This window comes from Opisthocomus hoazin, chromosome 1, assembly GCF_030867145.1.
Source record: "Opisthocomus hoazin isolate bOpiHoa1 chromosome 1, bOpiHoa1.hap1, whole genome shotgun sequence".
NCBI classification, from domain to species: domain Eukaryota; kingdom Metazoa; phylum Chordata; class Aves; order Opisthocomiformes; family Opisthocomidae; genus Opisthocomus; species Opisthocomus hoazin.
In genome coordinates, this window is record NC_134414.1 from 131077671 (window position 1) to 131105611 (window position 27941).

At 38.8% G+C, this 27941-nt stretch overlaps 1 protein-coding gene across 7 annotated transcripts in view; it reads left to right on the plus strand.

The window, feature by feature from the left end:
* Positions 1–27941, plus strand: part of ABI3BP (ABI family member 3 binding protein) — a 167668-nt gene that overhangs the window by 134933 nt on the left and 4794 nt on the right. For all 7 annotated transcript variants that reach the window (XM_075435991.1, XM_075435929.1, XM_075435949.1 and 4 more), the window contains 8 exons: positions 1996–2106; positions 4878–4961; positions 6380–6448; positions 7705–7917; positions 12067–12178; positions 23251–23330; positions 24802–24831; positions 25834–25995. In XM_075435991.1, coding sequence (XP_075292106.1) covers positions 1996–2106; positions 4878–4961; positions 6380–6448; positions 7705–7917; positions 12067–12178; positions 23251–23330; positions 24802–24831; positions 25834–25995 — 861 coding nt within the window. The remainder of the gene's footprint in view (positions 1–1995; positions 2107–4877; positions 4962–6379; positions 6449–7704; positions 7918–12066; positions 12179–23250; positions 23331–24801; positions 24832–25833; positions 25996–27941) is intronic.

Consider the following 27941-nt stretch of genomic DNA (forward strand, 5'->3'; position numbering starts at 1 on the left):
AAGAGGTGAAACTGATAAACCAGATATTGCTATAAGTTAGTCAGTCTTCGACTTTACTTTTAAATTCGTTACTTTTTCTGAAAACTTAGTGTGTGTTAACTGAAAAATTTGCATTTACACTGCTTGCAAGAAATCAAAAAGATAGGTTACAGCACACAAGAATTAAGCTTGATGTGTTAAGAGTCTGTCCTAAGAGGCCACACCCCCTCCTTTTTAATGAAGAGTGACAGAGTCAAGGAATTATGTTGCTGAACCCCTGAGATTAAATAAATCCTAATAGTTCACCATTCTACTGTCATCCCAAGAATCTACGCTGTCATAAAGTCCCTAAATTATAATGTGTTTCCGAGTTTGCAAGCTCAGTCTTTACACATTGTTAATTAGATTTGGTAGCATCAAAGACCATCACCCAAAACATTGTGGAAGTAGTAGAAGGGAGGAGTAGGGATTCTTGTTTTTCCAGAGTGCAGTATAGTAGATTCAACTGTGACACAGTCCACGGAATGTGACATTTTGTCTTGCGTATAACTGTTGCAGTTGTGTTGTTCAGGAGGTACAATAGAAGCCACTGACAAGTTAATACTTGCATGTTTTTACCCCGTAAATATCTCAGACAATTCCATTCCCTAAATATGGGCAGGAGGAAAATTAATCATTGATACTATCATGTAGTAATATATAGGGTATGATGACTTGTGTATACAAAAATTTATTATCATTTTTCACATCTTCAGGCATATTTTTTTCATCTCCATCTGGGGATTAAGGATGAATATGAAACCTACAAATGCTATTTTCAAAACCATTACATCTTCCTGAATTAGAATGATACCCATAAATGTAAAATTTCCACTTACTAGAGTCTTCAACTCTGGCTCTTCACAGCGTCAAGACAGAACATTATTTCCTGTCTTGATCTAAGGGTTTTAAAAAGGGCTGTCCCAAAAGAGCCTTTGGATCTGCTCCCTTCTCGCCCACAGTCACTCTTATTTATAGGCTAAACTAAGGTCTGATGTGTAGAGCCTGAGGTACTCTGTGTAGCCAGCAACTCAGTATCAGGCAACTTGCATATTTGTTGACATTGGCAGCATCATAAGAATTATATTACTCTTGAGGATTTTCCCATGTTAGGTACAAAAAGTCTTTTGTTACATAAATGTGTTGCACATATCTCCTGGTTTTTTTTCTTAAGGAAAGAAGTGCAAAGATGAATAGTAGAAGAAAAATCTTTTCCTTTCCTTTGCATAATAAAATCATTTGTAATAGCCTGGAAAATACAGTAAAATGTTTTGTAACTATGAATTAAGAGGGTTAGGTTCTACTTTCAGTTCTCACTGTCAAAGGACCTTACCAGAAAAATTTCAGAGACATTGGCTGGAACTGTACATTGAAACAACCTAATTGGGTGCTTCGGGAGTTTCTAATGCAGTAACTGTCTCTAGCCATGTCAGTGCATGAAGTAACAGTGGCTTTTTTCATTTTTCACTTTTGAACAGCACAGGATAAAGTGCCCCTAATGATAATTTCCCTTTTGCTACATCTTTTGCTTCAAGTTGAGGGTGACCAATTTTGTCAGTTAGAAAGTACAAAAGATCAGAAATTTTGTGAGTAGGATACTGAAGGTGTTTCCAGGTACACTGAGGTGGTGTTTATTGTGGGAAGAAGTATCCTGTTAGCTGCCAGAAAATTACCGTTGACAGAAAGGAGTAACTACACAGAAAGTGAATTGCTGAAACACTTGTAGAAAATCCCAAAGGAACTGTATTTTTTTAGTGTAAGTTTGGTTTAAAACTCCATGGCGCACACTTCCTAAATAATTTAAGGCTGAAAATACAACTCATTTCAGCTCCTAACCTCACCTGTCCACTTTTGATATTAAATCAGACATTAAACATTGTTTGAGAAGTCAGACTATAAATTCGGGTTATATGGGTTTCTGACTTTATGGAATTTGAGATTAAATAATTAATAACACTGTCTTGTAATGTCATTCAGTAACTACATCACCTGGCCCTCAGCATCCTCCTATACTTCCTGTGAAGCCAACACAAATGCGAAGAAAACCTCTGCCTCCAAACACCGTGACTGGTAAACCAGGCAGTCCAGGTATCTCAGCCTTTTCAGCGTAAATATTTTATGTGTGAGATAATACTGAACTGACTAGCAGGGTGCAGGAGAATTTTACGGTATAGATTATTTTTCTTTAATCTGTAATATCTATAGAAACTAGTCTTCTGGAACATACAAGTCTTGTGTCTTTTGTCTTTGTACGTGAACTCTGTTTTCCTTTTGTTTTCCTAGCCTAGTTATGTCAAAATCATCCCTAGTAAGGGAGCCGAAAGCAAAATAGTATAATACAAGTCATCCTTTAAGAAGATCAACCTTCAGAAAATTTAATGTCTACTAATAGACTTAATGTGCGTGTCAGATGGGAGATACTGAATATCATGCTTCAACGCATACTCCCAACTGGTTATTTGTAAAGAAATTCTGTCCCATATATATGGCACACCCATTAACCACTGCAAATAATGAGCTAATAGGCACCTAGAAATCTAATTGCACTGTGGAAGGTAGAGCAAGCTGAGTTATTTCATATGCAAACAGTTTAGCTTCATTCCTGTGCTATAATATTCCTGCTTCTCAGTATTAGTATAAGAGCACGCAGAAACCTTCACATTTCCTATTTAATTTAAATTTTATCCTGAAGCTTATATTCGGTATGTGTGTTTTGTCTGTGGATACTATCTAAGAATCTTTAGGCTATTATTCCAGGTAGTCAGAAACGATCATCTCATTATGCTTAAGATCATGAGAAATGCTTTCCTCTTCATATTACTTTCTGTAGTTCACTGGAAATATAAAGGTCTTGGTTCTGCTGTATTTCCCATTGGCTTTTTTTGATTTGTTGCATTTGTGGCTGTATGTGCAATTAAGGCACTAAAGACCTAAATAATTCTGTAGTATTTTTTGCAGCAGATTAGAAGCAGGAACCTCCAAGGTGGATGAAACAAGCTGTATATTTACTCAACAGCAGGGCCAAGATCAAAATGTCTGTACTTGCCCTTGATCAGTGGTGTTTCCTTAGTAATAGCTACAGCAGAACATAAGACACTGTCAGTCTTCAGCTGTAGCATAAAAAAACATTGACCTGATACATATTCTTTTGCTTATAATAGGGTCTATGCTAATTTTCTCCATAAAATGTCTAATTAATTTACCAGTGTTTTGAAATATCACCCTTTTTCCATAGACGCCAGGTTATGTGGTAGTCCGCAGTCACCTTCCTAGGCATTCAAGATGGAATAAATCGGTTACGTGAACTGGTTCTTCCTTGTGAGGCCAGTAGCAAATTTTCCTTGTTATGTGTTTCCTAGTGTTTCATCCAGCTTGGTTTTAAAATCATAATTGAGTTTCTTCTGGTTCTCTAGAGACTTTTCCACAGTACTAACAGGAAAAATTTGCCTCAATATTCTTCTTGCATTTTCCCTTTCATAATTCTGTCCTGTTTCTCTTTCTTATTAACACTGTGATTAATTCCTTACTTGCATCTTTCTTACTCATCGAGTGAATGAGTATTATGGGAAGGTTTCTATGCAGACATTAAAAGTCTCCTGAATAGAAAAAAAGGAAACAAGAGTTCCAGAAGTTTTGTGTAACTACACTCTAGTGAGAATCTTAATAAGTTTCCACTTTATTGAAAAAATTAGTGGAAAGTAGGGAGACAATCTTTATTATGAGAATCTTAGTAAATTTCTAATTTATTAAGGAAATTAGTGGAAGCTAGGGATTTTTGTTGTTTTAAACTTGGTTCACCAGAGTTCTGCTTTCAGTTACCATGTTCTTCTGTGTCATATATGCAGGGAAGGTAACTACATTTTGTACTTCTTGACTTTTTGGCGGTTGAGATTTCACAGTCATGCAGTGGTTGTATGGGAGTATCTGTATGTTTTGTGAATGTAGTTCTTTTACAGCTATTTTGAAAAAAATCATCACATCCTTTCCCATGGATTGTTTGCCTCTTGGAAACCTTTTTTCTTTGTTAGGTGATAAGAGCTGAGTAATAAAATCAATGTCACATAATCTAAAATAATCTTTAAAATAGCTATTTAATTCTGTGCGATAATATTGCCTCTGCCAATCAGTTTCTGTCCAAACATATGTTGCCTACTACAGAATAGATCAGAAAGAAAGCTTTTTCCCTTGGGACATGTAGTGTTATAAATGTTGATAATATTGGACTTGGTTGCATTTTTCTTACCTCAATTTCAAGTGCATCTTAATTTTGTTTAGTGGAAGCTCCTGTACTGTTCTATCATTAAACTCTTACTGCAGAGAATAGTTAAGGACCCAGTGTTTATCGTTATATGTGTTCCAGCTCCAGCCTTGCTGATATATATGCTATGTGGAGAGTAGAAATGAAAGGACCTTACCTATATTTGAGGGAAGAATCCAAGTTTTGGTTGCTGACTTCAGCTATTCTGTTTTACAACTCATGAAGAAGCGTGCTCTTTTATTTGAGAAACAGAAATGTCCATGCTGGTCATTTTTCATCCTTTTACCAGTAGGATGGTTCCATGAATTAAACCAGGTCATATTCCAGCTGATTGGAGTCCTCCAAGACAATCTCCAAGTAGCAAAGAATTTTCTTACTGGGCTTCAGGAGTAGCTTATATCAGCAATAAGGACAACTCAAAACTTTCCTAAATCCAACTGGAAGCTGTTGTATAAGTTTTGAGGGAATATAATTGTTTAAATGAAAGTACTTGTTCCGTGAAGCAGTTGTCACAAATCTGAGTTAGAAAACCAGAAAACTGTTTCACTCTTTTAAATAGGGAATGCCTTGCTGACATAAGTTCTTCCTTCTGTCACTGTAGCTAAACCCCCTGGACCAACAATACCTGTGAGGACAGGAACATCATATAAGACTCCAACAGCTTTTGCAACTCCGGAGTATTATGGTAAGCACATTACAGACAGTTCTGGTGGTGGGGGTTTTTTTTCTTTTTTTTTTTTTCCCATGAACATCAAGATTTCCTTTTTTTCTTTTGTTTCCTTTTCCCAAACTATATTGATGCATTGTATATTTAATTTAGGAAATATTCTGTCTGGGCTGTTTGTCATTTGCTTTATGCCACTGATAGAAGGGATTGGCATCACCACTTTGCAACTTTTCTAACGACTGAATTCATCCATCTGGCTCTCTTCTGGTAAACACCTTGGTAAATGATAACATAATGGCCCTTCCATCTTCCTAGAAATCAATAAGTGCTTAGTAGGCTCTCAATACTATTCAGTGGCTACTTTAAATCTGTGAAGGGAATAGATAAGGTACTTCTTTTACTGAGCATTTCTTTTTGACAGGACATAAATTCAAATTATTATTTAACAGATAGTGCTCAACATGATTGTGATGTCCTCCTAGCTATCTGATCAAACTGCCATATTTTAAATAGAAAAAAAGGTAATAATAGTAAACATAGCAGTTAGTTGGTAGTATGCTCTTTACAAAATTGGAAATGAACTACAAGTTCAGACCTATATCTCCTCAAAGTGGCATGCAGGCATGGGCTTGGGGGAGGGTGTGCTTAGAATTTTTGAGCCAAAGTATCTGTTCTAGGTATGTTGTCAGAAATTATGCTGTTTCTAATTTTCCTGGATCTATAATAATACTGAAATTCTTGTCTCCTTTTAGTGATCATGAACTCACTGTGACCCTTAGTGCTCAGTAAAGCAAGCTGTATTCTAAATTTATTTAAAAATGCTAGTTGTAATTATATAGTGTTTGCTTCATTGAGTTCCATTGTAGTATTTGCATCTATGAGAAGATTCTGTTCAGTATAGTGGCTATTTAACACAACACTGGTGTCATGAATTCTGACCGCTTTAGCACTTTTCTATTCATCAGTGTATTTGCCTTCAATTACCTTCAAATTTTGTGGAAGTTGTGCACTCTGAAGACAGAATTTGTGATTTCCCTATCGCTATTTTTTGAGAATTTCCTATGCCAACATAATAGTGCTACATATTCTATGAACGTGAAACAAGCTCCAATCTAAACAGCCAGTACCGTGCAAAAAGATCCTTTTTAAAAGGTCCAAAGAGCATTTAGGGTATATTACATGAACTGAATCCAGCAGCAGTCATGACGTCTGTCATTTTGATTATGGCGATCTTTATACTAGCAGGTAAGTATGGGGTTTACTTAGTATCACAGCCAAAATGGAGTCCTTAAACGGAAAAGAGATTTGGCAGCAAAGGTCTACCATGGAAGAGCTTTACTGTGATTTAAAATGCCAAATGAACTGTGAAATGCTGGAGTCCTAACACTGAAACTTTGTATTTATTGCAAATTAAATTATTACTGTGTTTCCCACAGTTGATGCAACTGTCTTCAGCTCAAGTCCTACATCAGAAACAGATTCTTCAGGCAAACCAAGGTACCAAGGTAGGACTTTAATAGCTGTGGTACTTTTATTTGGGGGAATATATGACAACTGACCTATCTTGCATCAAAATTATCTTATTTGGTTATTTGAAGGCCAAAACTTCATTTGATTCTGTTTCACTTTAATGTCAGATGAAAGGGCTGTAGTGCAGACCGTCAGCATATTCTTTGACTAAACTTTACTTCTACTTTCTTCCCTGCTACCACTTCCTAGTTTACAGCCTTGCTCACAAACATGTTGTGGCTTTTCCTGTATGCCAGCAGTAGTACAACTACACACTGTTCATGTTCCACCAAACCAAATAAAAATCTTCGTGTGGGTTTGCAAGCATACCTGGAGGGGTATTGCCCCAATACCAGTGCACCTCAGCATAAGGGATATCTACTCATCATATATGCCTCACGTCTCATTCCAGGCTGTGCACATTCAGATAGTCTAATATGGTAACATGGACTAGACTAGATGATAAAGTAATCAAGTTATTGCTGTTGCTGTAATCTAGAGAGTTTAACAAGGTGAGATGACCAGAAGAAGTGCTTTTGTACCAAAAGATTTTTCAGGCTTTTTTTCTTGGTCTGGTAAGAGGCACTGCATTTCTGATGACACTGTCTTTCTTGTAAGAGCTTATTGTTTACATCCAATAGAAGTTTTAATTTTAGAACTAATGTGTTTTTTCTTCAGTAATCTTCCTAATTTTGATGCAGAGTACAAGATGCTTTCCTCAGAAGGTTTGTTTCAAGGTACCACTGAAGATGGTTAAGATTTTGACAGTCACTTTAGAAACGGCAGGTTTAGTGATGGAATGATTCTGGACTAAACTTGTTACTCTTTCTGGTGAAACAAAGTGGTGATGGGCATTACGCCTTTGTATTGGTATAGCGCTCAAAAGCTGCAAATGGAATTATAGTATCATTTTGCTATAGAAGGACTGAAGTTAATTGTCCTATTTTATGACAGAATTCTTTCAAACAGTGCCTATGACCCACTAATACCTTCAGAGTGGTATTTCATCAGTGGTGCCAATGGGAAGGGGGTGAAAGCAGTGCAGATTCCAGGTCTAACAACAATTAAAAAATCCAACAAGCAGCTTAACATTAACTATATCGTTTTTATTTCTTAAATATTTTGTTTGACTTTGACTTGTGCAGATTTCTACTTGGTGCCCTGCGATGGAAGTTGTGCACTAGGTAGAATGGCACTGGTGTTTTGTAAAAACGATCTGTATTGAATAACAGCTCTTTCCTATTTCTCTTAGCCCCCCATGTCAAGTACATGAAGAAAGACGATGATGTGCCTTGCTCTATCACAAGCTCTCTTGAACATTTTCCTCAAGAAGAAGCTGGCAGCAGGGAAGAACCTACTCGTCCTCCACAAAATCCTCCAACCAACCTTACAGTGGTGACTGTTGAGGGCTGTCCAACTTTCGTCATACTGGACTGGGAAAAACCAGACAATGACACTGTTACTGGTTGGTTTGATTTCTTTCCTCCATTGTATCAGAATACAGTATTTCCAGCTTATTTTTGCTTTCACAGTGGTTTTATGCCATTTAAAAAATAGTTTAATCCCACGGGAGTCTTACACCACAGTGCTTTTATTTGTGCTATTGTCAGCTCCAATGTGGATAGGAAAATGCTACTAGATTGGAACGAGATTTTCACAACTGTATCAATGGTGTCAGTAATGACACAAAAAGATATGTAAGAAGCATGACTCTGTATCATCTCTTAATTTCTGGCTTCTCTGTGTGTAGGATCTGGTAAGATCTAGTCTAGAAGTTACAGCAATGTGACAGTAGGTCTTTATTATATAGATGCATACACATAATGTAGACATCCTTCTTGACTTGAGGATGTTGTTGATCAGTGGGCCGGACTCAGTGAAATCTTACATCCATCTAGTAAGTCAGTAGGACTCTGCCAGCATAATACTTGCTGTACTCACCATAGGGTCACCAAGTTCTCTATGTTAAAAGAATCTGTTTGTTTTTTTCATTTCCAAAGGAAGGTTTTTGTACTGAGAATAAATCATTGTGAGTCCTGTGACCATTCATAAATTTTCTGTTGTCTTCTGTATAGCAACACAAGCTTACCAAAATCAAACATTTAAATTAAATAACAACTGAAAATTATTGTTCTTCTGTACTGTCAGGAAAATGGCTTTTATTTTTCTTTTTGTGAAGGGAAAAGCCTTTCTGTTGCTGTTGTCATTTGGAGGCCTGGTCCCCAGATCAGACCTTAGCTTGATTAGGTTGGATAATGTCATTGAGTATGCATGTTTTCCTGGAAGTAGATCTGCTGTTTTTCTTGAGTATGTTAATGAACACACTGCAGCAGAACCATTGGTATTGCAAGAACGGAAGAATATTTCCGCTATAGCTGGTCCAACTGTCAGCGCACATCATCTAATGATGAGAGCAAGGCCTAATTGCCTTCTGATTCTATTTCCTTTCTTTTTCAATGTGTGTTGTGAAATATAGAGCGAGCAATACTCACTGTTTCTACTGAGACATTAGGTGGAAAACCTTTTTCTGTTCAGTTGTAATCAGCATATGTAAAAGTTAATTTTCCATGAAGTTTCTTGTCTTCTGTAAGACTATTCTGTGATAACTGAGACACCTGGCACACCCTTCCCTGTTCCAGATAAGAAGATTAAAACCTTCTGCAGAGTACATGACACGTACTCATTTTGCTTCACTGAGAGAAACTTTAGTTTTCAATCAAGCTATCTTTCTATCTAGATGTAACAGCTTTCCCATAAATACCATCTTCATTCTTTCTAACTTCAATGTATAATACAAAATGTTTGCACTCTGCGGCTTACAAATATTCTCACTGAGCTTGTCTCCATCATCTTAACTTCAGAAAATTACTTAGTTAATGACTCATCCTAGGACACATTCTGAATTCAAGAGAAGTCATTGAATCCCATTTTCTGAAAACGGTTATTGCTTCATATTGGCATCAGTATGACATTACTTGTTTAGACAAACTTAAATCAAGTTTTCTGTCATTTATTTGTATTTTTGTAGTTTATACATCTTTTTTCAATCATCTGTTAGGCATCACATCTCTTTTTTTTAGTGCACTTTTTCAGATAGAACTGTGGAAACAGAAAACGTATTTTGTTGAGCCATTTGTTTGGAAATGGTTACTTTGCTTGACTTTCAGCTACACGCAAGGGGTTTCATTGTATTGGGTATTCCTAAAAACAAACTATTGCTTCAGTAATGGACATGTCTAACAAATAATAAACAGAACAGTGATCAAGCTTACCTCCTTGTTTTCATAAAGGCTGCAAATGTTAGGAACCAAGACCATTTTGCTGATGCTCTGCTATTCCTCCTGTGTTGCCACAGAAATGTAGGGCAGTTTGTTGTCTTGTGCACTTAGTAACAAGCAGGTACTGGATACATTCAGTAGTTCTCTGTTTGTGCGTGTGTGTGCACATGTTTACATGCCCAATCGTATGTGCCGTGTTTTGTTTTCCAGCTGGAATGAATTAAAAAGTTCAAATCATCTATCGATTTGTGGCTGACAGAAGGATTGAATTCTTGTAAAGACACCTACTCATTCTCTGTCTGGATTGTCCTAAGGCAGTGGATATCCACCATCTCTCCCATGCTTCCTAATAAACAGAATTTCTCTAATGAGGCTTAATTAGGGCAAATAAGACCTTTCGCGTGTTGTTCTTTGTGGTTCACTCAGCCCTTGGTGGCTATGTAGCAAAAGGTCTTGATTTCCAAAAAGGAAATGCATATAGGGAAAACACAGAGAAGTTTTACACAAATATATACTAACTATCAATGCTAATGTCTTTGATTGTTGCATTGGGGTCCCACTTAAACAAAGGATCTAAAGGAAAAGCCCTCTGCTTACCTCTCCCCCCCCCCCCCATCTGAGACATCCATTTCTGCAGGTCCATAAGTTTGTTTTTAAAAGGCAGGGGTTGGCCTTTTTCTGTTCATGGGTGGCTGTTGTGGGGGAGGCCTTCTGAACATGGAAATTTTGAAATCTTCAGTATTGGCAGTAATTCCTTCCTTCATGCTGACTTTCTGACCTACTTTTAAACCTATTTTAAAGTTTTAAGTTGCTCTGTATATGCTCTAAATAACAGTCTATTACAAGGTAAAGATAAAAAGATGCTGCGTAGAGGTCGTTTTGGAAACTATTGCAGTAAATCTGAAATTCACATGTGCATATGTGTATATGATTTCTCAGATTCAGTTGCTGTGGTTTAGAAGCTTGGAATTTTAGAACATGTTTTTTTAGGGCTGCTCTGCACTTCCACTTAATTGCTCTGTCTTACCTGATTTACCCCAGCAGTTTTGATGGCTTTTTCTTGCGTAGGAGAGTGCAGAAGAAGCCATAGCTTCACAATTGAGGTCAAAATCAGGTCAATTTGTGTGTGTATGCTCACTTACATACACATCTCCTACATTTACTAGGAGTGAGGATCTGAGAATCCAGCAACAGTTAAGAGAGGTTTTTTTCCTTTTTAACACTGAATCCCATTGCAGGTATTTTATCCTTCTGTATTGACAACAAATGGGTCTCCTTGTATTGAGAACTAAAAAATTTAGCAAAAAAAATGCCCTACAGCTTGCTAGCATTTAGTTAAGAACTCAAAAATTAGTAGTGTCGCTAGAAAAAAACAGGAAAGAAAGTAGTTTTCTAGAGGTTTTGTAGCTGTTGATAGGTCAGTGGTCTCTGTCTCTGTCCTCACAGTACAATACCTACTTTATTCATTGTGCTGTAGATCTAAATTCTCATTGCAAATGTTCTTTGAAAACATTCTTCTTTGCTAGCTTACAGTTAGCAAAGCTGCACTTGTTATTATAGACAGGTTTTGGGAATGGAAAGGGAAGGGGCTGAGGAGGTTGTGAATTTCTTTGCAAAGAGAGGAAAATTAGCAATATGCTCAGTGTGTTTATTAGAAGAGGTAGTTATGAATTGGGACAGAGGTTGCCTGCTAGAGGGAGAATGTGTCTTGGACAAGGCTATGACTGAAGCGGTATCTTCTTCCCAAACATCTGTTGTTAAGTCCCTGTTCAGAGCATGACTGATGCTTGATGATGCATCCCAGTGAGATTAAAAGAAAGTTGTGAGCTTCTATAAATCACATAAATACAGAAATAAATTTATGCAAAAGTATTTAAGTCTAAACTGGCAGTTTCCCTAAGTGCACAATCCAAGTTAATTGGGCAGTTTCCTTTGGAAACCTTAAAAAATTAGGTTTAAGTTAACCAAAGTTTAAGCATTTAGAAACTGTACTTTCATCTTTCGTACTTTTTCATTCAAATTGCAGAATGCTTATACTTATTTGTGTGTGGAATTTTGTCACTAGTGTACCTTTGGGCAGAGGTGAGACATTGAGTATCCTCTGTCCCAGAACTGAATTACGAGGAAGGATGAGGGGCTAGGCACTCAGCAATCTAGAAATGGGTCTCTCTTCCCTAACCCTTTTAGCATACCAATGTCCAGACTGATTCGCACAAGGTGTCCTTACAACCTATTAGACAGTAGGAGTGGAAATCAGATGAGAAAAGAGAGAGCATTGAAGAAGCTCAAGTAAGAGCTGTTACCTAAGCAAATTTCTTTTTACTGTAATTTTCCAGAGTATGAGGTTGTGTCAACTGAAAATGGAGCAAGTGATGGCGAAAAGGAGAAATCAATTATCACTACAAATCAAACTCATTCTACTGTGGAAAACCTAAAACCTGACACAAGGTAATTAAATAAAATAATTTTCTAAGTTAATCCAACTAACTTAGACTGTCAGCTGTCTGCCACTTCAAATGAAAATACATATGTATATACGACCAAATTGGTTTTACTCCTGTTGTGATAGGAAAAATGTATGCTTTGGTTTTGGTTTGTTTTAAGTTAACAGATAAGACACATCTGAGGAGCCTTTAGGAAATTTGCAAAAGTATTTATGGTCTGGACAAACTGCAGAAGTGACCTGTTCTATCAGAAAGATTCAGTCAAATGTAAGAAAATGTGTGGCTTTTTATCAAAGAATCTCTTTAATTTAGCAGATAAAGAAACAAGGTGAACACAAGAAATATTAACCTGATATATGAGATCGAGATTTATGTGCACCGTTGTCTCTTCCTGGGGTTTAAGCATGCTCGGCACAACTGAGATAGGCTGCTTGCTTATTTAGATGGATGTTCGTTCAAATACTCGAATGCAAGTTGGGCCACTGTATGAAGTTTGACTATTGCATCCACCATGGAGAGGAAAGATACATTTGTCCTGTATGTGTAGCTTTCTTTCAGTGTCTTGAAACAGCTGGCAAGTTAAAAATGAGTCAGTGAATTCCAGTTGATGGCATACATCTCATGCAACTAATCCAAATAAGCATTATCATTCTTTAAAAAAAATCTCATCAAAAATTATTCTTCGTTTTTGCATGAAAATTCAGAGCAGGGAAGAAAACCGCTTGTCCTTTTTATCTTGCTTATTGATTGCATCAGAAAGTTAATGAATGACATGTTTTTTTCCTGTAAGACCATCCATTTGGCTTTGGTAACTGTATTTTTCTGTTTTAGATAAACTGTCCTTTTCTATTATTATCCTTAAATTGATAACACAGCAGAAAATTCTGCATAGAACCCATCTTGAACCTTTATTTTTAGGCAATGTGTGGTTTAATCTGGAGTGTTGGTTCTTAGCTCATGTACTTGTGACCAGCAGCTCCTAGGAGGACGAATGAGAAACTACTGCAGAAAGTGGAAAGGAAAGGAAGAGAACTGGAAAAGAAAGGCTAGGGGAAATTATGATACCCAAAAAGAGCTTAACTGATAGACTCCAAAACTCGTAAGATGGGCTAGAATTGCTGTGTATTGCATCAAGAATATCTCTGTTATTTCTTAAAGGCATGTGGCTTGTAAAAGGGTGAACTGCATCTATGTTGTTGAGGCAATTAGGATATGTTAGCAATACAACTGGAGACCAAGCATCAGTTTCCTCAATCTCTTCCTCAATCAGTTGAGAAGGCTTGGAAGAGACAGCAAAACAATGTATTTCTGGAGTAGCGACCAAAAACGCAGCAGGTGCTACGAAACATGTCAGGCTTTGCTGTTTGTGTTTTCATTTCAGTTCTGACTTGAAATAATACAGTTGTATCCTTGAAAAGGACTGTGTGTTATTAATGAGATTCTCTTCCATTACACACTTGAACTCTTCGTGTCCTGTATGGTAAAAGAAATGGGATGGATTTGGTTAAGTGTAGAAAAGCCATGGAATCAAAGAAAAGTCTTAGATACTGAGAGCAATGTCCAGATAGCCAAAGGAGAAAAGCATTTTTAGACTGCTCTTTGTTCAGAAAGGAAGGAAGATAGAGGCAGGCAGACCCAGCTGGAGCCACTGGAAAGGTCGTAAGGAAGACAAGAGCTATGCAGAAGCAGATGAGATGGTTTTTAACTTCAATTAGTAACAATTCTGTCAATCCTATGAGAGGATTTTCAGGTTTTGGTAAGCAAGAGGAGACCAAAGACTATGGAGAGAAGCTGTCCTTTGGAGCGTGGATTTTGGTATGAGAAGCTTCATATGAGATCAGTACTGATTTGTGGAAGTTGACTGAAGACATTAAGGGGTAATTTTTCCTTGATGGGATGGTGGCTGTTGTGCCCTCCTCCAACCTCAAAAGGGAAAGACAGCGAAAGTCTTTCTGGATTCAAGAGGCCATCACCTGAAATTGAAAACCTGTGGTATAAATTGTAGTGGTGCATGTCCCTCAAATCTCAGAGGATCTAAGGATGTGAAGTCCTTCTCAGAGTGGCTCTGTTTGATTAAACTCCCATTTCAAAATGTGTGTTTCGTAATTTTGAGGACACCTTGAGAGCTTTAGCAGAAGCATGAGAAGTTGTTACTGTTACCATTTGCATCCAGGCTTGTTGGCACACTAAATTCAGCTGGCATCATGTAGACAGCATCAATGTTGCAAAGAATACCATATGTCCATAATAAGAGTCTCCTGTCTGTCAGATTGCTCGCTAGATGGAGAAAATAGATATGTGGACAAAACTGACTGAAAATAGGAGGAATAGAGACAGTGAAACACAGCTCAATAAATTAATGAACAGAGTCTCTGAAACATCTGCGAATTCATCAAGTAATACATTAAGACTGGGAAGCAGACTTTTCCATAACTAGCCTTAAAGGAAAGAGCTGTAGAAGAGGTGGAGCTGGAAAAGAAACTTGGAAGAGAAAAAGAAATCCCTCTCCCAAATAATCAACATTTACAAAACTACCAGCAAGTGTATGGAAAGAGAGATGCTCAGTAGCAGAGGGTGGATTAACTGGGGAAGAACCTCTTGGCCTTGAAACACTTTGGAGAAGCTGACAAGCTGAATTGGAGAGTCTATTTTTTCCAGCTTTCCTGAAGCCATCAGTGAGGCTGTGTGAATCCCCTATGCTGCTCTGAAGGTTCAGTGCATCCAGAGCTGAAGACAGTTCAGGATAGACCTAAACAAAGACTTTTCAAAAGGAATAAAAATGTTTGTTAATGTGGTATCTCAATCTCCATGGGTAAATTTAAACCAGAAAGATCCTACAGCAGCAAGACGGTTCAAGCCTGTAGTTCTCCAGATGTATGCTCTTGAGGAGCAGTACATGGCCAAGATGGTCTGCAGTCACATTGCCCAAGGTCTATCATCCTATTGAGGTAAATCAGGTAGGATATGTTATAGTGCCTGGCCCGGGAGCTAGAGAGTTAATCACCCACATCCAGCAGAAGGGAAGCAAGACAAACAACTCTTCAGTGTGAAGGGGGCAGAACAAGCAGCAGGGAAAAATTGGGTGCATCCAGGCCTGCCAGATCATGCTGTTTGTTTGCTTTTCTCTTTTACATTCTTCTTTAAAATAGATCATACTGCTACACCTCTGGGAAGCTCTGCGGTAAGCCAGACACCCGTCTTCCTTTGAGCTGGAGTTTTGACAAGGCAGCTTTTAGAGATTAGCAGCTGATGGCCAGACTTCGAATATTTAAGAAATTTGGACAGTGTTAGGGAGGCAGCAATGCGAGACTCTTACAGTCTGTCATGAAAAATTGCATGTGTGACTGCAACTGTCAGTAAGTACAAACATAGAAATTAAATGGGTTACAAATTTCTCTAAATCACAGGATTATCATGTAGGACTGTGTGTGTCCATTTAGCTGTCTGTAAAGTGACTATGTCCAGAAAAAAATGCACTGGCTGAAAAAGAAAAGGAATTCTGACTTCCAGTGCAGTTATCAAGTATTTGGCTTTAACGGACTCATACCATGCTAGTATGGAAACGAAACTGTGAGGACATACACCCTTTAAATCAATGCGGGGCACAGTCATCTGCTTTCCAACACAACTGCTTGGGGTTTTGGTTTTTTTTTTTAAAAAAAGGTTCCAAAGGGTCTTATACAATGTGATTTTGTTGGAGGGCTGAGATCCCTATGGTTTTTGCCCAAGAAAAGGCACATTGTATCCATGCTGTTCTCTCACAGCAAGGCACACCGGACAGTTGACATCACTTCCATTTAAAGGATTTTTCCTTATAGGATGAGTACGTTGGCCTCGTTTTCAGCTGGAGAATTTCCAGATATGGTACTTGCAGTATTTCACTGTCACGTCGTAGAAAACTTCTGATGGTTTAAGTAACTTGGAAAGTTCAAATCTTGATATCCATTATTTGGTTGGTCAGAGTTCTTGAAACTGCTGCTGCTCCTGGCACTAAGCTGCTGCCTGGGTCTGGTCTAGAATTCTGTTTAATTTCATCAGATATTTTGCTTTTGATTGTAACTTTTACTTGAAATCTCTCAAAGCATGTAGTGTGGTTATGCTATGTGAGCTAGATAACAATATATAGCCTTCTTACATAGTTAATTGGATATAACTGGTGCCTGGAGAGGAAAACTTTCTCTTGTTTTATGAGCGTCTTCCATTTAAACGTTTCTATTATACATGTCCTTCTGTGATCTAATAATCACATAGACACAGCTGTTGATTACAACTTCGTACTGTGGTTAGCTTTTATGACCCTTTACATTACTTCCAACAGTTTTAGAGTAGATCCAGGACATGTTTCACTCAGCCCTCTTTTCAGTATCACACTTACACACACACCAAATTTTCTGCAGTTTTTGCCATTTTTATACTTCAGTTAGTCCTTCACTTCTTAAGTGAGTGAAATAGCCAAATTCTATTTATCCTTTTTTTCTTCTAGCTAGCCTGAAACTACCCAGTTTTTACTCCATTGTTCAAGCAGTGAGTATCTGTAACTACTGTGCTTATTGATCGACCCTGAGCAACTTAGTGCAGCTCTTAAGTCAGCCCTGTCATGAAAAGGGGCTTGGACCAGATGGCCTTCATAGGTCCCTTCCAACCTAAATTATTGTATGATTGTATCTTAGAGGTAGTTTCTGATCTTGTAAATCTCAATTTCACCCGTTTTCTTTAATGCAGGCTGAGGTGGGTTTGTATGTTAATGCAAATGTCATTCATTTCTTAGCAAAGACAAATGAGAGAGGGGGCTGCACTAGTATGAACTGATCTTTCAGTTTGATTTTTCATCATCCACACAGAAATCCTGCTCTTTTTATATTGAGGAAAACTGTCACAGGTTTTTTTTGAGAAATATGCCATTTATTCCGCTTCGAAAACAATCAAAGCCAAACTACAAGACTGATGTTTTTGATCAAAGCAATGACAGTCTACCTTCCGAGCACATTTAAAGCGTAAGACCTGTAATATTCCATCTAACTTGTCATACATGTCCTTTGGGTTTGAGTTTCCTTACAGGGCTGCTCACACTGGCACTCCTAGTTTCATTGGCACACTCAGGACTCTGTGGGTTTTATCTATTCTTAGTTTTACATTTAAAACTGCCCTTAAAGAGAAAGTATTGCAGTAACTTCTCCTATGATAGTAGTCAAGCAAGATCTCCCATGTGTGAGTCAAGCTAAGGTCATTATCCACAATTCTCAGTGTTTCCCTCCTTGAGGCGCTTGTTTGAGATAAACCTTGTGAGGCCTGAGATATAAATGGGCTTACTGTGGGTTTTTTCTTCGTTCTGTCTCTGTGTAGTAATGATGGTGCTTATCTGCATCTTCTGCTTCGTTAAAATTGGTTTCACTGACCTGCAGTTTTTTCATGGACGTTTCCTAGCCTAGAATATTAAATGCAGCTGTTGTTATTTTTTTTGCTTCCATTCTATTTTCCCAGTTTCAAAGGAACTTTAGGGATTTTTTTTTCCATTAGTTTTAGAGTTTTCTAACTCCTTAAAATTGATTTATTTTTTTAAAGTCTTCCAGTCATCTGATATAGTATAATTTTTACTTTTTCTGCTATTTCTGCTGGTTTCTCTGCCAAAATACGTAGTTCTTATTTCTGTATCCTGTCCTATCTTGAAATATTTTTTTTTATTAGGTCTACATTTCCTCTTTCATTCTGGTGGTTTGTTTGAGGGCAATTAAGTTCATAGCACATACCACTAGTGTCCAGCAAACTTTGCAGCACTGATTTCTATAAAAGCTTTCAAAGAAGAGTCTGAATATTGTCAAAAACAGTTCTCATGCATGTTTGTGTTGGCAGTAATTGGAAGGTAGTAAAGAAAAATATGAAGACTGCAGTCAGAGATGTGCCAGATAGCTCTGGGGAAGTTCAGGTAGCCATTAGAGGATGTGTCCCACCAGCCTGCTGGTGTAGACTTTTCACAGAAAAAAAGTATTCATAAGAAACAAAAAGCCTGCGATGCGTGCATTCCACAGCTTTGTAAAACTTCCCTTTAGGTACTGATCCTTTGCCTGGTTTTCAAATATACTTTTCTCCTTTTTAAAAACATTTTGAGCGGTCTCTTTTGGATTTTTGGGTTAGATTGTGTCCCAAGGCAAAGTGTATTTCCAGCCATGAGGTCTCTTGAGGAATATAAATAGCAGGAAATATTTTAAAAGAATATATTAAAAAAATCTGGGGCCCAAAAAGAACAAAAACCAAAAAACCCACAACCAAAACTGTGAAATAAACATGAAATGTGTAGGATATATGCATGTACCAAAACATTTTTATAATGTGTGTAGACGGTGTCCTTCAAAAGTTTTTTCATATATCTTACAAAAAGTATGAAACAAAAAAAAAGAATGTTACTATAATTTACTCAAAGGCCATACCAAATAAGCCTTCAACCCTCTACTGAATAAGCTTTTTGTGCACTGATACACAATAATTCATAGTTACCTGCTCATGGTGTTATTACCATTATCTAGTATTGTTTTGTATTGCAGTTAGCACCCAAAATGTTTTAATCGCATACAAGAAAAAAAATTTACCAACGCAAAGAGCTTAGCGTTTGGTAACAGCAAGGGTCAAGAGATGAGAACTGCTGTGAAAGTTGCAATGCAGAGAAATGCATAAAGTGGCAGAAAAATGCTGGAGTTTTTTGTACTCTTCATTACAAAAGTAACAGATTTTTGTACTAAACTGCTGTTGATGTCAGGGTTCATGGGTAAGAATTTTCCATTTCTCTCAGCCCTTCTTCCAACTTGATTAGGAGAAAGACTCCTCAGACAAGTCAAGCACTTTGTTTTCTTCCATTCTTTTTTCATCCCTTTCTCTTAAACCTAGCTATATTTGCTATGTCTGATCACACTGCTATCCAAGCACACTCTGCAGACAGAGAAGCTCTGTACATTGCATGATTGTCATCTAACCACCAACATCTCCCCAGCAATTGACCTGAAATCCCAGGACCGTACTCAGCTGCTCCAGTCCTCCTATTATGGTGAAAATCTCTCTTCACCTATTTTCAGTTCTGCAATCTTCAGTCTTCTCCTTTTGCATGATTTGAAAAATGCAGGAGCGGCTGCGGCTGCCAAAGTTCCATGTGGAATAGTGATTTCCTATGGTGGAAAAATATGCTCTGCAGAGTAATTACTGTAATTCAAGTTGATTTCATCTGCACAAGGACTTTTATTGTCTTATGCAGTTTGGGAGGATTTGGGAGGCCTACACTCCAAAGTCTGTAGGATAGCCATCTTATAGATGTTAAAGGTGCGACACGTGTTCAGTTGCTGCATATATTGGGTAGCAGAGTTTTTGGCATCATAGGCACACAGATATAAAGATGGAATACAGACTCCACTTTCTCATGAATAAGTCTAGCTAAGATGTATACATAGGAAAAGCATTATATAGCTTTCCTATTTCCCTTTATTAACTTCGCCCTACATACTTTCTTGAACCTCTAAGCATTTTTTCCCTTGTGGTTTTGTATAGAAGTGCATAAGATTGCAGCAGGTACCCTTTTTTGACCTTTCTATTTTTGAGATCTTTCACCTGACACACAAAAAGGGAGATTTTAAAAGACTTCCTATGAAGACAGCCACACAATGGCTTTAAAATTAGTTAGATCTGTTAACTCTATCAAATCATGAGCTCAGTCTAGTTTTTCCTTTCTCTCCCTTTCAGTTTTCAGTCAGCTAGTTACTTCTCTTCATCTCCAAAAGTGGTTGTTTGTTGTTCTTGTACTGTTGCAGCCACTGCTGTTGTTCCAGGATTGAATTTGGCAGAGGAAAGGAGCCTGTGTTGCTTGGGCATCTGTAAAAACACCTACCACAAAACTGTAGAATTGTATATATTCCAGTTTAAAAAAATTTGCTCTTTAACATGTATTAATAGGAGACTCCTCTAATTGACTCAGCTAAACTTCGGACCTTTCTTTATTACTTTTCTCCAACTTTGTTTATAAGTTTGCATGAGCTGAAACCTGTTTGTGTAGATTTTTGTTCTTTATTTCAGTCTTGCCATAATTTCCCCAACTGCGGTTTGGTCTTTTGCAGAGATCCTAGTGGTCCGTAGACCACAATTTGAAAAACATCGCTTGAAAAATATTTAGCCTTCGGTTCTTGTTTTGATCTTTTTATGGAGTTAGAGAATTGATGGGTCCAAGTTCATCGAGTTGCCTCGTGCATATCAGCTCTTGAGGGCAATATATTTGTACAAAAAACAGCAAAATACTTAAATTTGTTTCAAAATCCACCACTGTCTTGTCCAGCTTGTGATTTTCTGCCTAACAAAGGCCTGTAATTCCAGCCTGCAAAGTCTGTGACACTCTTACATATTCAGGTGAGATCCAGATATGCTGACTGTTGATTTTCATCTTTAGTCCACACTTGCCTGTGTCATTATTTGAGTCCCTGTGGCTGCGCAGTCCAGTTCCATAAGAGCATTTCACCTGGTCAGTTTTTGTTCTTTCCTTGTAGCCAACCCTATGGAATCAAAAAACTCTAGGTCAGGAATCCTAGGCAGTGCTCTTCATATTTCCCTTTTTTGATTTCATACAAAGGGACATAAACAGATTATTATCATCCATAAGGTCAAACAATAAACTCCCAGTAAAGCAATAGAACATGCCACGTTGAGCTACCAATGATCAAAATCACAATAGCCCTAGATAAGGTGTTCTTGCTGTGAAGGAAGTAGGAGAACCTCTTAGGACGAGTCTTTTATCTCTTGGCGTGCAATAATTTGTACGTTGTCCAAAATGTATCTTCTAGCTATTACTTTAAAACACCCAGCATATTAGAAAATCTTGATTTATGCTTCAGTGATTCTTCAGAAGGAATCTCCAGCAATCTCTGCTACAGTTCTGTGGGTAGCGACCCTTCCTACCAGACGAGAATACTTCTTGACCAAAAACTTACTGTACCACATGCCCAATGTGAATATTAATTGTTCAGATCCAATTTTTAAAAGCATGTATTTGTTTAAACAATTTGAAGTTGGTCATGAAGATTTTCTTCAGGTGTCTGGAACTTCTTATTTAATTTATTGTTTATTTATTGTCTCCCTCCTACAGTAGGGTAATATGAGTTGCTCAAAATGGTCTTGCAGCATATTTGAGTAAATGTTAGGATTACTCCAAATAGACGTTTTAAAGTTCAAAACAAGCTCATGTTTCTCTTAGAAATATACATGAATTATCCACAATGCATCTGTTCAGCATACCAATCTTTCTAAGTATTTCCCTTAAAAAAGGAAAAAAAAAACCCTAGAAATAAAGGCAATTGCTTATGTAAGCAATTTCAAAGTTAAATATTCTCTTAGAAGTACTTTGGATGGAAAACAGTTGCTTGTTACTGCGTGATTAGTCCACTGAGGTTAATTAGCGAGCTGTTCAGGTTTTGGAGGAGCCAAGAAGCAATGAGAAGTTATCCAAAATTTGGATTGAATTATTCTGTCTCTTGCAGGGACTTGCAAATGGAGTTTACAAATTTCCAACCAAGCAGAGAGTGGTATTGTTTTTTTCTTTAGAAAATTGCTGTTTGGAAACAATTTCAGCAACACATTACAATGCTATGTTGTAGTCATGAGCTACCAAGTTATCATTGGTAAGTGATCCTTCACGAGTCAAGAGATGGATGTTCAATTGCCCACTTCTGGGATTCTCGTTTTGCCCTGTGTTTAGTCTCTAAGTCGGGGCCCATTTTCCAGGCTTACCGTCCTTTTGACTCATGTCCCATGGATCATTCTCGCTGATGAAAACACACTCTGTGTGAGGAGAGATTCTCCATGTATGCACGTCAGGCATATGACAAGTCTCGCTGTAGGCAGCACGCGTGGGACAGATTATTGCCAACAGCTCGTGGGGAAGGCACGAAGAGAGTGCTGTTGGCGGGATGTGTGCATGCTACTGCTCAGGGTGCCTTGGTGTGGAGGGCATGCGGGTCCTACAGGGAGGCACTGAGCTGTGGCTGACCAGGCAGGAATGCCCAGGTGCTGCCAGCCTGGAGCCAGGAGAGCTGGGAAGCAGCTTGCTTGGGATAGCGTGTGCTGGGAGGAGGGAAATACAGAGTCTGTTCCTAGCTCTGCCCTTGATGTAAGATCTTAGCTATGTCCCGTGTCCCCCCTTGTGACTCTTCCTTCCTGCCTTATCTCTCTGGTGTCTTCTATGTAGCATTTTGAGCTTTGCAGCTGTCTTTCAACAGCTGTTTACCTAGAGCTTCTAATGCAAAGTGTGAGTTTCAGCTGAGCTACAGAGTTAGAAACCACCTTGTCTTGCCTGTCCATCACTGTTACTCAAGTATTGAGGGTTGGGACAGGCTTAAGCAGAGGAGCTTGGCTTGGATTTTTTTCTTCAATCTTGTTCTGTTTTCATAGCACTGTGTTCAGTTCCCAACAGCTGTGATGAAAAGAGATGGTGAGATAATTACAGTACAGACTGGTGTGTGCGACATTACTATGAAAAGATAGGAAAGAGACGCTGCACAGTATCTTTTCATTACTTCATATATTTGCTAGTAACATATATTCAAGAAATTTGATCTTTGCGCTGGCTGAGCTCCTGTCCTGGAAGACATGTCCTGTGTTTCGCCACTGGCCCTATCACTGTTGGTGCGCCTGAGCGGCATTGAATTGGAGGTTTGTGTTCTAATAAATGAAAAATGTGCAAATAATTAGCAATGTGCTTTACTCAATCTCTGCTTATTGGATTGCTTCTGACCTCACCTGAACTGCTGCCATTGACAGAACTGAAACTGTGTGTGTGAGAGGAGACAGACTGAAACCAGTGGTGCATTAAATCCAACATTAATAGTATGTGTGCAAAGAATTGTCAAAAGGACTGGTAAATTATGTGTTCAGAGGGGCCTTATGCAGTTAGGACAAAGAATGTCTCAGTGTTCTCAGAGCAAGAAATGAGGCCTTTTTGTTCTTCTCCAGGAGGCAAGCAGCACCAAGGCCTGTGTTGGCGGTTTGCTTGCTCCAGACTCTCAAAGTATGCTTGGTCTGCAAAATTTTTCTCTCTTCTATTTTATTCCCCAGTTATGAATTCCACGTGAAACCTAGAAACCCTCTTGGTGAAGGTCCAAGTAGCAATGTTGTGGCATTCAGTACTGAATCGGGTAAGAACTTCCAAAGCTCTGATCATCATTGACAGTGGCTCTAGCATCCATGTTTGTGGGATATATGAAAGGCTCTTGCGTCATTTTGCATGTTTGCTCTCACTCTTTACTGTCTCCAGGCTGGCTTTTTATTACTGTGCGTGTTGCCGTAATGCCTGGAAGGTCAGCCTGAGATCAGGGCTACGTTGTGTGAGGATGTCAGATGGCCAGACTGCAGGGGAAAAAAACAGGAGCACAAAGAGTTTGTCTGGTGTTCATTGTGAAGAAACTAACTTTACCCTTAGAGAAGGCTCAGTCATTTAAGATGAATATTCGTGACCTTTTTGAATCTGTCAAACTCATTAATGACGTCTGGATGGGGAACGTAAGGTTTTTCTTTGGGCTGGCGTGTTTAGAGGCACTTGTGCTACCTGTTCAATAAGGCTGCTGTGTGATAGTGATGTCTTTTGGCTGAAATAAGGATTGAGAAATAGTGGCTGGGAAAATGTCCCGGTACGTCCACTTCCATCGTGTTTACTCTCCTGTGAAATTGTTAAAGAGGTGTATACAAGCCTGTTTTGACCATTGGTTCATTCCCAGGTGAAGTCCTATCTGACTCAGAGGTGTGAATCAGAGTGCCTTTGCTTTCCCTATTCCAGTTCCCCATGAGGCTAACTACAGTTGACTTGTTGACTTTATACAAGCAAGATACCATCTTTTGTGTAGATGTGTTTATTGCTTGATAGTACTTAAGGACCAGATAAAACACAAAATGGATTTAGCCTTTTTAAAAGGACTTTCTCAATCTGCATTTTGAGCCAGGTGTAATAATGTAATAGTCCCCACCTAGTGCTGTCACTGATGGATGAGAGTTTTGGCTGAGCAAGGGATTAGTCAGGGAGGAGTTCAGACTATGCCACACTTATTTAAAAGCTGTGAATACGCTCTTTGTAATCCTAGATTGTTAAAAATGAACAAACGTTTATGCCAAGTGCAGTTTTCATGAATGACAAGGCTTATGTTCTGTCTCCTATTTAGCTTGGACAAATTAAGCGGTCGGTTTTATTTTTTCTTAATTGCACACATCCATTTCTTGCTTTTGGGCTTTCATAGCCAAGTTTTGTGTGGCAAGTATTACAGAGGGCTCCTTTTTATTACTTAAGTTTAAAAATTTAGATTTTACAAAAGATGCGGTAGAATTGATTTTTGCTGTTTACAGGTTTTAAACTCTTGCTGTTACTAGAATTGTGTTTCACTGGTATTGTCCCATAAATAAAAATTTTAAAAGCCCATTGATACTGTAGTTTCAGATAAGAAATATACTTCTTTTAATTTAATACAAAAAAAAAAAGAACTTTGCTTCCAAAGTCTTTCTGTTTCACAAATTACAGCTTATGTCAACTGTAGAAAATCACTTACCAATGCTTTTCCATTGAAATATTGGGAAATTCATTTTACAGTGTCTGATTGAATGTTTGTTTTCTTCCCTCAGCGGACCCAAGAGTGAGCGAGCCAATTTCAAGTAAGTCTTTTATGCATAGTATAATGTCTTCTGATCCAGAATTTTTCAGAAATGAGATAGCATAATTTTATGAGGAGGGTGGCTGTACTGTACCAGTTAAATGAGTTATGGAATCAAACGGCATTTGCACATGACTTCACTCCTTCCACCCATACCCCTGGTAAGAAATTCATGCCAGGCTGCTTGTTTACCTGAGCGGAACGCAATCAACGTGATGTGGTGCTCCCGTGGCAGCTGGGATGGCTTCAAACCAATGTACACAAGCGAACCAAGGACAGCCTCATATTTTCTCAGCCTTGTCATTAAAGCAAAAGCAAGCTCTGTGAAACGAGTAAGTTACTCCACACTTTTTAAGTGAATCAACAGAGCACAACTCGGAGAGCACTATTTGTCTGCCATTGTGTTTTAGAAAATAATTCTCCTTCTGAAGGCTTGGTGCAGCTCTGCCTTATGCCACTTACAAGACTCTTGCTGTCTTCAGTGGGAGGTGGACTGAGCTTTTGAGGAACAGCTGAGGTCGCTCAAGCAAATTGGGCTGCTTTGTGTGTTTGTAATGGACATCACTTCGACAAACACTGAGGCACCATTTCTTTCCACATACTTCATGACGCTTAACTTTTATGTGTATTTTTGTTCAATCACATACAGTTTGCTGCAAGTTGACTGTCCTGGATTGAACCCGCTGAAAAACAGTGACTGTTTCACGCACTTTGTAAACAAGAGTTTTGCCAACACACAGACATTGTCCCCCTAACAAGGTCCCAGAATGAGCTTGTTCCAAACCAGTGCCACAGACAGACAGCAGAAGCCGCTCACTGCATCAATCGTATCTGCACCCTTTGGTGCTTCCCTGAAGTATCTTTCATGTTCAAAATGCAGGTGACTGGTGCTGTGGTGCATTCTGCTCCATCAAGGTTTCTAATTCTATTTATTTGAGTATATTTGTTGAACATAATTTCATATTCAGCTTCATACTTCAGCCTCTTTCTTCCTCTCCTGCAGTGGGAAAGGACGCTATCTGGACTGAAATCCCATTCAATTCAGACTCCTATTCAGAATGCAAAGGGAAACAATACGTAAAGAGGACCTGGTATAAGAAGTTCGTAGGTGTGCAGCTGTGTAATTCTTTGAGATACAAGATATACCTCAGTGATTCACTTACAGGTGAGAGACATTCAAATCAGTGTTGTTCACATTATATACTCCTTAAAGAGATCATGGTTCCGTAACTAAGAGGTTTAACAAGAAAAGCTCCGCTGAAGTGTGATCAGGTCTGTTTAATCTAGTCCACAGACAGATTAATCATAAACAGTAATCTGGTTGTGCTCAGTAATCATTGATGTGTTTGATACCAAATTTTCAGACTCCAGAGTTACTTCTCTGTGGTGATCATCTCATTTTTAGTATCTGTTAGTATCCTGGAGGTTGTGCAGAAAACTGACAAAGATCAGGTCTCTGCCAGTGAACAGTATATATTGTAACGGTGCCAAATTTATATTTGAAGGATAGCCTGGAACAGTTCTTAATTAGAGGATTAGGGCCTAATTTTAGACCAAGATTAGACTCAGTCATTCCCATCCCATCTGGTAAACATCTGGTTACTTCGTTACCGTGAGGCTTACAAATGCATGACTTCAACTCTAGTCAACAGGTTTTACTCACCTGCTTTGACATTTTTGTTTTCACATTCCTCATTTTTGCTTGTAATCTCTTTTCCCCCCTTCTTTTTCTTATATTATATTTTACTACTAACAGCAGCCTGCAGGCCTTATCTTCTCAAGTCTTGTTCTGTGTCTTAAGGTCACTAGAGTGTGATGTATTTAAGACCTGAATCAAGTGAGACAAAGTATGTGTAAACTGGGGAAACAGCCTGTGAAAAGTGTTTTTTGATTAGTTGATAGTTAAGCAGAACTTTCTGTCTGACGTAGATTGTACAAGCCATATTTAGAACTATCTTAACTTCTTATAATCCATCCCCAGCTCCTGGCTTTCTTCTGTATGGGGTCTTCCGTCAGAGCTGCGTGGACAGCTCTATGACGGTGGCGTGAGCACGGCATCAGACCCCAAAGAGTGCGATACGGCTGCGTACGGGAAACGCCTTTGGAGTGCGGGTTAGGCAGTACGCTCGTCACACCGGATTGAAAAAACTAGGAGAAACCGTGGCTGAAAGAATCAACCTCCATAACCCAAAGCTGCCCCATCTCAGAGCTGCACACCTCCCAGGAGCAGGGCTCTGGTCTCTGTGGGGACGTGGAGAGCACAGAGCAGGGCAGCATAGGGCAGCCCGTGCCGAAACGGTTATAAGCTGCCCGGCCTTGCGCCCGGCACCATTCTCCCATGAGCAGACAAGGAAGGAAAGCCCTGTCATTAATAGTGAGTAACAATACCTCATATGTAAATAATATCTTGGCAATTAGGTGAATAAAAGAGACTGTTTGAACAGAGGTATCATTCATTCCACTGCTGCTGCGCTGACCAGCTGGGATCAAATGACAAACACTGGCAGTGAGGCACGGGGTATCACAAAAGCAGCCAGCAGAGGAAATGGCAGCGCTAGTCTAGCAGGACGGGACTTCGGCCCTAAATCAAATGCATTAACACTGCAGTGAAAGCTGCTTCAATCTCGGAAGAGAAGTTTAATATATCACGAGCCCATTTTCCTATTTTCATTAGATTGTTTTTGTTCTTGCTGGAAGGGTGGTGATTTAACTTGGCTGGAGGAAGCCGGTGGTAGCCACATTGTATTCATTATACTTGCTAAGCCTGGTTCTTGCACTTGAATTGTTACAACCAGTGCTGACCATTTGTCACAATATTTGAAAGAAGTGAAATATTTATGTAGAAAGAGAGCTGGTTTTCCCCCATTTCCCAAGTGAGACCGTCATGGCGCAGGTCTCTATATGCGAGTGAGGAAGTTTCCAGTGTGAAACCAAACTCTGTTCTGATTGATGTGTTTCACTGTCACGCCTTGTGCCCCCGAGGCCGGCGGCAGCGTGGCTGCTGGCCCCAGCCAGCTGGGCAGTGTCTGCGGGTAGAGGAGGGCTGCGCTGGGGTCCCAGTTTCGCCTTACACTGAAAATACCTGCCAAGGTTTGCTGTTTGAGCGGCGTA